The sequence below is a fragment of the Populus euphratica genome, unplaced genomic scaffold, assembly GCF_000495115.2.
Source record: "Populus euphratica unplaced genomic scaffold, PopEup_1.0 scaffold209.1, whole genome shotgun sequence".
Classification (NCBI taxonomy): Eukaryota; Viridiplantae; Streptophyta; class Magnoliopsida; order Malpighiales; family Salicaceae; genus Populus; species Populus euphratica.
Window position 1 is genome coordinate 51,985 of NW_011500034.1, and position 10,308 is coordinate 62,292.

Consider the following 10,308-nt stretch of genomic DNA (forward strand, 5'->3'; position numbering starts at 1 on the left):
TTTGGAGATAAGGTTATTTTCTTTCTATATAATGAGAATTCTCCACCGAGAGGAAATAAGGTTTTTTTTTCTCAAAGCTCTCCAAGCTTATTAGGCGAGGTATATGGACATGGCTGGGAAGGCATATGCATTTGTGTCCTTTTTTAAAGGATTATGCATGCTAGGTTATCGTGTATCTAATTTGTTTTTATTTTTTATTTAAATTTAAAATTATTTTTTCTTTAAAATTAATTAATTAAAAATATATTATTTTATTAAACTCTTAAATTGATAAATAATAAAATTTTATATTATTTTATTACGTGATGTGTTTTTGAATAAAAGTATATTAGTCTTTTTATAATATTAGCTAACCTTTTATTTTACATCCAATCATGATTATTTTTTTTTGATTTTATCCGGTTACTTTCCTAACAATATATTTTTTGCTATTATATAATTAAATAACAATTGTTCCAGGAAAATGATTTTATTAAGCTCAGTTAAGTTTATAACTTACATTACGAGCATGGTGGGAGCATGGTGGGTTAGCTTGCATTGATCCAAGTCAATCAAAGATATCATTTCGTCGATTTTTTAAAAGAAAGAAAAAATTATATACATCAAATTTTAAGTTCGGAATCAAATTTCTTCTTGCAAATAGAAAATACAATAACAACATTTGCACAATTTATTTTATATTTTTAAAAAAATTGATTTGATTTATAGCGAAGCATGGTTAGTCACCTCGCGATATAACTAATTCAATTAAACTTTATATATAATTATTTAGACTCTAACTATCAAACATATTAATTCAATTTTTTTTTTAAATATATTCATTTATAAGAAAATCAGAAGAATATATGAATAGTGAAAAGTAATAAATATAATCCGCAAGAACTTATATATTGAAATGCATGAATATTAAAGTACCAAAACAGTTTGAAGCAATAACTGATATTCTTTTAGATGCAATCAAGTTAATTATAGGGCACTAGCAGCAGCATCTGCTGAGGCTGAGCAGATAAAATGGAAAGGACACTTAAAATAAAAAAAAATCTTGTACACCAAATATATAATAATCTCTTTTTACTGTGGTAAATTGTTTGCTTATGGCTGATTATTGGAAGCCATTCGGAGCATACTTCTCAAAGGATTCAAAAAGGCATTAGAGCACGGATTGGAGCCTCTCATGCTCGGTCCTCGCATGATTCCTGGTATTTTATGAGGAAGAAATGTCATTCTCTTTCAGCAGAAAAAGGGAAGCAAATCCATGTCGAGTATTTTTACCATTCATGGACTACTCGTAAACTCAATCATCATCAAACCATAAAATCATCAAGGGTTGTCCTTATCCGAGAAAACACGATGTCCAAAAATTGGCAAACTTCACCATGCGGACTGAGGCGGATCATAGCATGATGGCACTTGAAAACTTCAGCAAACTATATGGTTATAATGCTTACAAAAAAAGAAGTGGTGACCGGTAACCAAACAAGAGGGGTGCGGAATAAATCATTAATGTAAAGTAAGAATTGCAGGCAACATATCAATGTAATCTAGAGCACATCTTGGATACTGATGAATTATGGATATTTATAAGGCCTCTATAAAGTGTCGAGAATTCGGAAGATCCTCGAATTTAATCCAATATATTTGATCCTTCCCTAATTGTACGATAAAGGGTTTCTCTTTCACATTTCCATATTTTGTTCAGATGTGTACATAAAGAACTAGAGTCCTTTTAACTAGCGTGTCATGAGCGAAAACTAGAGTCCACTTTGAAACATTAGGCCTTCATGTGCGTGTCCAGTCCACAATATGAAGTCTCTGAAGTTTGAACTTGCACCACGAACACAGGCAACAGACTGCAACGCAGAGAAACCCAGGAAAAATATGCAACATTTCTCAGAAACCACAGAAGGCCATTGGATCACCAGAGCTTTGTTTTAACCCAAAAGAGGAGGAAGACAACTCCTAGCACAATAGCAACAGGGGCCCATTTTCGAATCAAGGCCTGCACTCAAATCGTGTAAAGCAGATCGTAAGTAAATTTCAAGTGTATGTACTACATGCAGTTATGTTTTAGCATTTGTCAAGAACTAAGCAGTAACCAATGCCAACATTTATCACAAAACACGTATAATAAAGAAAATTATATTAAAACAAGCATGGAGAAAATTTTAGAATTCCAACAAGACCTATAGTTAAAGACCTTGAGGAAACGATCCTGAAACCCAATTCTATCTGAAAGAATTAACCAAAAAAAATATACTATATCTGAAAGAAGGAAACTAACTACTATCAAAGGTAAAGCACAGTGCATAGAGCCTAACGTGCCAATCTCGTAGAAATAGTGGAGCACCAAACTGATTTTAAGAACATAAACCACATCAACCTATTCTTCTAAAATCTTTTAGGTCGCAATCCCATGGTTTACCATGGTCAATAACAAAAAAATAAAAATAAAATAAAATCACGGGACCAGTCTTATATAAAAAAAAATATATATAAAACACTTGAATGTTTCATGGATATTCTAAAACCAATTGTTTCCTTTTAAAGGACATGAGAATGATTCTCTTTTTAACCATAATATGCCACATGAATCTCAGTTCCAGATGATTTCCACAAGACATTATGACACCAACACTAGGATAAAGTTCACTGCCATTTGAAAAACAGATAAAGGCCACTTTTGCCCCAAGACTTCTTCAAAGAATTGTCAAGAAGGTAAAGAAAACAAAGGCCCTAGAATACATGACAACCTTTTTCATGAAAACCCTTTCATACACATTACTTTAGATAAAAGCATACAAATTGAGATCAAGTTGCTGAAGTGTCAGTTGGATTAACACTGTATGTTAACTGCTTAGCAAATGAAACTAACCTGTCGATTCAAATCTCTTGCCTTTTCAGCATAAATGCGAGATTCTGATGTTAACCGACTTGACATTTGACTGACCTCTGCATTGTCACCAAAGATGCAAGAGAGAATTTTTGTGAATATATTGAGAGGGGGGTGAAATGTAAGAATTTAGCATCTTTTATCCAAGTGAAAGAAAGGAATGATTAAAACACAAATGATGAGGCAAAAAGCAATTGATGTGTGTAGTATGTCACTCACATGTAAATACAAGGAACAAGTGTTATCTGGCCAAAATCAAATATTGAAGAAACATGATTTGGTTAAGCTTAATAATTTATGAATTTAGTGCTCTTTTTTTTTTTTTTGCTAATGTAAAAAAAACAGAAAAAAACATCATTTTAATGCATTTTCAATTGAAAAGCACTTCTGAAAAACACCCTGCACCACAATACCAAACACACACTCATTGATAAAGAAAAAAGCTCTCTAAAAAGGGATAAATATGATTCCCTGCAAGAGTTCATATATCTGGTGTTCTATCATTGCACAATAATGGCAAGCCCCAAAAAATATGGTTTGAGTACAATTTCTACGTGGAGATATGTGACCAAGGAAAATAGGTGGTGCATTCCGCCCTGCATCAATAAGTTCCTATTACTTTTGTCAGCTTCACAATAATCAAAGGACTAACTTATTGAACAAGGAAAATGCATACGTCTCTATAGCATATAATACAGATGCCAGCTGACATTTCTAGGGCATATATAACATCCACATAGCTTGTTAGTATATCCCAGTTGAGCATGCTTATATAATCATCACCTAATCTAATTAACACCACATTTAAACATACATAAAAACTCATAAACACTAATATATTCAATTCATGTATAGACATGGATCATGTTTTACTTGCACCATAATCATAAAATCGATCAATCAGACATCTTACGGTCCAGCTTTTCACCAACACCCAAAACTTCCTGCACATTGCGAGTCATTATTTGGTGGACTTCATACAGCTCATCATTCAACTTTGCAACATTCCGCTGGGTGCGGGTGTCCTGATACAATTTCTTTGTTTTCTGTATGAAAGTGTCTTAAGAACATAGACATGAAAAACAAAATCAATCCTAGTCAAAGTGCCAAAGAGAGTGTAAAGGAATTTAAATATCTGTAAGAACAATTTTATTTCAATAGGAATAAAAACTTACCAAATTTAATGAAGGCATATGGTCTAGCAGCAGTTTCAATTTGAGCCCCATTGACACGTTCAAATTCATTCTTAAGGTCTTCCAGGTATTGAAAGGCAAGTTTCTTAGGATAAGAGCGGTCACACATAGTAAGGTAACAAACACGTCCTTCAATGATATAACTACTCAGGTGAAGGAAAACATCTAGTCTGGTTGACTATAAAGATAGTAAGAAAGCAGAAATCATGGAATAAGTTTTACAAGATACAAAATAAAAAAAATAAAAAACCCATAAATCCCACAGTTCAAAATTCAGAAAAAGGAACGGACCATGTGAATTGATAGTATCAAGTAGCATAACATGAGCATAAATTAGGTCATTAGGGAAACAAAAAAAAGATTCACAAGCAAGCTTACAAGTGTTTAACTGCACATATTAAAAGCTAACTTGCACTCTAATAGAACAGATGGGCCAAATGACCACATAAAGTTCAATGAAAAACCATCAGCACGTGGAAAAACAAATACAGATATGCAGGTACAGCTGCTTTCACAACCAGAACAATACACTTATACATATATATATGATTGGTAAGAAATTCGTCATTTTTTTATGAGTTCTCTGCTGTGTCATTAAACTGTTAACAAAAAACCAGTAACATATTGGACTTCTGGGCATAACTAATACGAGATTGCATGATTCTGCAGTAGGTGTAGAATCCTTAGCGTTGGAGGAAGATAAACTAAAAATAGGAAAGTTAAAGACAAGTTTACGCATGCTTAGCAAGTCTAATAAAAATGTTTAGAAGCAATATACAAAAATGTCAGGCTATCAAGAACAAACTTCCAAAGGTTATGAAATGAATAAATAAAAATAAATTGCAGGATACTGGAAAACATAAGGACCCGTTTCAACGGACATCCTCGATGCGTCATTGTGGCCAGATGCAAGGTTCTTGAAAAGTGCCTTGACCTGCTGTTTGTACATTTCAGCATCTTTCACATCACGACCATCATCCAGTCCCTCTGCTAGCGGAAGTCCATCAGTAACACGCGCGATCATTGTTAGCTTCACCATCTTTACTTCTTCACTCCCTCGGATATACAAAATAACTGCATTATGTTAAAAATAGAAAACCCAGATCCATTAGAGGCCAAACAAGCAAATTTGATCAAGATTCTGTCTTTAAGACCAATATTTAATTAAAAAAAGAAGAAGAAACATTCCTTAAGCTGAACTTAAAATCGAAGCATCAGTCTGTAAATTATCTGAAATCTAAGAATTGAATCGTATCCATTAAAGTATGTTAAAAAAAAACAAAAAACCGTGATTCAGTTTCTGAAATTGCCTTATATTTATAAATATATAAAAAAAACCAAGTGAAAAGCCATTATTAGAAGGGAAAAGAAAAGAAAAACTCACAACAGAAACAAAACCTCCAACCTTCCTTTTATAACTCAACATAAAATAAACAAGATCCCTACGATCTATCTTCACGAACCGAACAAAAAAACCCAATTAAGACCCCATGAAACAATGCAATCACATGTTGATAAACCCAAACTGAAACCCATCAAATCATAATTCAAGTATCAAATGACCATGCAAGAAAGAAAGAAAGAATTACCTGATTATAGCATGTGGATTTTTGGTTTCGGATTAAAGGATCCGAGGAACAAGAGACTATGATGGTGAAAATATATGTACAGCAATAAATAAATAACAAAAACAAAAGACAGATCGAAGAGAGGGCAGTTGTTATATCGTTAAGGGAAGCTGCAATTTCTATCTGTCTGGCACGAGTAATTTCGAAGATGGTACACAACGCGGAGTAAATACGAGGATCTGGTCTTTCTAGGCTCGATCCAGTCTCTGGTATTGGGCTCACATAACAAGGGCCCATGGAAGTGTATCATAGCGCCGACTTTCGTGGACACCTCCTTTCCCTGGTCTTAAACAAGCCATCAAATGTATGGACGCTCCTATCTTCATATTTTAGATTTAACAAGTTTGTTACGAAATAGAAATAATACTAGATTGGTGGTATGTGATATGTTATTTGCTGGATTTTTTTAATATGAAAAAAAAATTCTTGATAAAATCTATGACTTTAATATTTATTTGATTTAGTTTAATAAGTATTGTTAATTTACTATTACAGTTAAAAAAATAAAACTATATAATTAAAAAAATTATTTTTATCTAAAAACATCATAAAACCTCCACAAACCACTTACTAACACTAAAACACTCTAAAATCACAAAAAAATAAATAAAAAGCAATTATATCAAAAAATCTAAAAGAACATGATTTAATTTTTTAGACAAGAAAAAACATCTTCTTAAATTCTTCTTATCAAATTGAACACATTAAATCAAGAAAAACAAGTTTTCTTTGTAGTTTTTCTTTGTAGTTTTCATTGAATTTATTTCTTCTCTTTTAAGCTTAGAAAATAAAATATTAAGAAATTAAACTTTTAAATCAAAATTAAAATTACTAAAACTAAAGAGAATGCAAAGTAAGAAAAAAAAAAGTAGGTGGACTAAACATAATTTTTTCTAGTGGATTTCATACTAACTATGAGATTTCTCATTGTTTTACACTTGGTTCTATTGTTAATTATTTTCTTTTCTAAATAAATTCTAATAAATTGATCATTAATTAGGACATAAAAGGCTACAATTAAAAAAAAGTTCAAGGATGAAAATTGAATTTTTTTAGTAATTGTGGTTTGCTACAATATTTTACTTAAATATTTAGTATATTTTATAATTACATATATCATGCGTGGAGAAATATACGAAAAGGTTTAATTTTATCCTTCTAAATTTATACAACAAACACATTTACTAATATCTTATTAGATAGTTGACTTGAGCTATACCTTTAATCATGTAAAAATTTTCCCAATAAAAAAAGGATTCTTAAGTGACTATAATTTTTTTTTATAAAAAAAATTTAAGACTTGGGTCATTGACTTGACTAGATTCAATAAGTTTAATTAATTTAATATATAATTAATAAAAACATCGATAGTAAATAAAGTAAACAATAAAAAAATAATAATTAACTATAAAAAATAAGCTATCATGAAATGCACATCTTATTTTTATATTTGATTAATTAACTTAATTCAATTCAAAAACAAGATTTATTTTTAAATATCTAAATTTAACATAGAACAAAAAATTAAAAGAAATGAGATAACCTTATTTATTTTCAAAAATAGTAAAAAAGAAAACCTATAGAAAGCAAAATAAAATAAAATAATGGAGCTCAATCTTCACTAAAATAAATATTGGAGGATGAAATTAAAATAAAAAGAGCTTTAAAAAAGAAAAAAAGCAAATAAATCAAGTGAATATCTTAAACTTGGGTTAATTTCTCAAACTCAAAATTCATAAAATTATAGATTCGGACTCAATCAAGAATCTCAATTTCCAAACAATTTAATGTTGAAATAAAAAAATTTCAATTTAAAAAAATCATAGTAGAAAACTAGCAACAAAAGAATAAATATCAAATTTTATAGGAGAAAAAAACTGAAAAAGGATGAAATCATAATTTTTTTTTAAGAATTATCTTAAATAAAAAATATCAATAAAAAGAATGAGAACTATCTAATAGCTAAAAAAATTAAAAGAGAATGAAATTTAAAAAGACTCTAATTGTATAAATTACTTTAAATAAAATAAATAATAATAAAAAGAATAAAAAAAATTAAAGGGCCATTTGAAAATTTAAATGATGGAATGTAAATCCAGGAGAAAAAAATAAAGAAAGATAAACACAAAAAATCATTAATGTTAAATCATAGATTTATTGGCTACATGCATTGTTGAGAAATAAAAAAACTATTAAGATGATTTTAGTGTCATCCTGGAATTTACTTTTGGTCGTTTAAATAACACGAACATATTCTACATATTAGCACACGCCACCTATAATTAGTTATTTTTGCTGAAAAGGGCTAAATCGTTATTATATTGTTATGATCTACAATGCTCCTGAGTTTGTGTCTACAATGAAAGAGTGAGCTCTTTTAGGTTTTTATTAATTATAGTTAAATGTTGTTCTCATCTTTTCTTTTTACATATCCACGGCAATGTCAAATTGGATTGTTTATATGAATCAAATAATATAATTTAAAGGTAATATATAAAAAATCTAACAAAAAAAAAATCTTTCCTTTTCTTTCAAATTAAAAGATTTCGCAAGATTTGTATGCTTTAATAAAAATATAATTTATATATCACTTATCCAATTGAGGTACTTTTTTTTTATTAGAGGAATTAAATTTTGCCCCGACCTTTCCTTGCACATAATAACTCAAGTCTTTTAAACTAGCTCCACCAACCATATTGATTATCGAATCGTGGGTTACTAGATTCTGTAATGCATGAGGATTTTTTTAGAAAAAAAATTATTTATTTTCTTAGATATTTGTATTTTTTTATTTAGTTTAGAAGATTAGATATTATATTTAATAATTATATATATATATATTAATTTATTTACAGATTTTATTGTTTTTGTTTTTAATTTTTAGGTTTCTTGATTTCTTTAGATTATTTTTTAGTTTATTTAAAAAGTTATAAATCTAAAAAGAGACTAATTAGTTTACTAAATTATTAAGAAATAAAATTTTAAATTATAATTTTTAGTGTGATTATTCTATTTAGTAAAGTTTTGTGTTATTGTGTTTCTTATGTCGTTTCTTTCATGTAATTCTAAAAATATATTTGTATATCAATTGAATAGATGAATTTAAATTCTAAAATTTATGTTACTTTAATAAAATCTTTATATTTATATTTAATCTAATTTAAATTTTTTATAAAAATTAATATCATAAATAGTATATATCAATGCATAACAAATAATAATAAAATAAATACAAACTTGTTTTGAATAGCAATTATATTTGTGAATAGGTTGAAAATATAAAATAATAATTCTTGAAAGATTGTTATAGATATAAACTAGTTAGATGACCCGCGCGATGCTACGGGTCAATTTTTTTATATAAAAAATATAGAAAAAGCTAAGATTTAAAAGTATTAAGTCTTTCTACAAAACTATATTCAAAAGTTTTAGATTTAGCTACAATGTCTGACTTAAGAGTAATATTTATAATATTAATAACAATATTAAACTTGCATGATTCAAGTTTAAGTGAGTTTGAGTGCAATATTAAATCCAATAGCCTTGGATGTGGGTCTGGCTGCAAGGTTATATTATAAAAGTGTGATAATTAAATAGATTAGGTAAAAAAAACAACATGAAGAAAATAACTAATGAAGAAAAAAAAATAAAAAAAATCTGAATTAACTGAGTTAACCCATCAAATATTAGATTTATATCATGAAAGTTTGATAACTAAATAAAAAAAAAATAACGTGTTAGCCTAAAATTAACTGGGCTAACCTGTTAAACCCAGGATTCGTGTCATGAAAGTTTGGTAACTAAATATATAAAAAAATTAACATTAACAAACTAAAAGAAATGAAAATAATTAATTAAAAATGAAAAAAAAAGCATCGGTTTTCATTATGGACTGTTAATGGCATAAAAAAAGTAAAAAAAAAAGTAAAAAGAAAAAAAACTAACTGAATTAAAAGAAAAAAACCTATAGGAAGAAAAAACAAATGAAGAAAAATAAAAAAATCTAAATTAATCGGGTAACCTGTCAAACCTGAGATCTGTGTCATGAAAGTCTGATAATTAAATATAAAGAATTTTAATATCAACAAAATAAATTTATAAAATTTAGTTAAAAAGGGAAAAACAAAGAAGAAAAAACCTAAATAGAGAAAAAACTAATAAAAAAATATTAAATTAACTAGACTAACCTGTTAAACATGAGATTCATGTTTTGAAAGTCTTATAACTAAATAAAATTTTTTTTAACATAAATAAACCAAAATTTTTAAAAAAATTAAAAAGTAAAAAAATAAATAAAATGCATCAGCTTTTTCACTATGAACTGCACTATGCAATCTAGAGTCAAAGACATAAAAAAAAAACTAAAGGCATCAATTGATAACTAAATAGAAAAAAATTTAATATTAATGAACTAAATTAAACAAAAAATATTAATTAAAAAGAAAAAAAAAGCTATAAGAGGAAAAAACTAATGAATACAAAAAAAAAAATCTAAATTAACTGGTTTAACTCTTCAAACCAGGTTAACTCATTGAACCTAGAATTCACGTTATAAAAGTATGATAATTAAATAGAAAAAAAATTGATGGGTTAACCC

The 10,308-nt window shown here is 28.2% G+C and overlaps 1 protein-coding gene across 1 annotated transcript; it reads right to left on the bottom strand.

Annotated features, from left to right (window-relative positions):
* Positions 1 to 1,571: 1,571 nt before the first annotated feature.
* On the bottom strand, positions 1,572 to 5,834 carry LOC105142588 (25.3 kDa vesicle transport protein-like). Its single transcript, XM_011050283.1, has 6 exons — positions 5,673 to 5,834; positions 4,935 to 5,157; positions 4,066 to 4,226; positions 3,804 to 3,950; positions 2,873 to 2,949; positions 1,572 to 1,999 (listed from the first exon to the last, which is right to left on the bottom strand). Exons 2-6 carry the CDS (start codon positions 5,120 to 5,122, stop codon positions 1,916 to 1,918), a joined length of 657 nt encoding a protein of 218 aa, XP_011048585.1. The 5' UTR covers positions 5,123 to 5,157; positions 5,673 to 5,834; the 3' UTR covers positions 1,572 to 1,915.
* Positions 5,835 to 10,308: the final 4,474 nt, after the last annotated feature.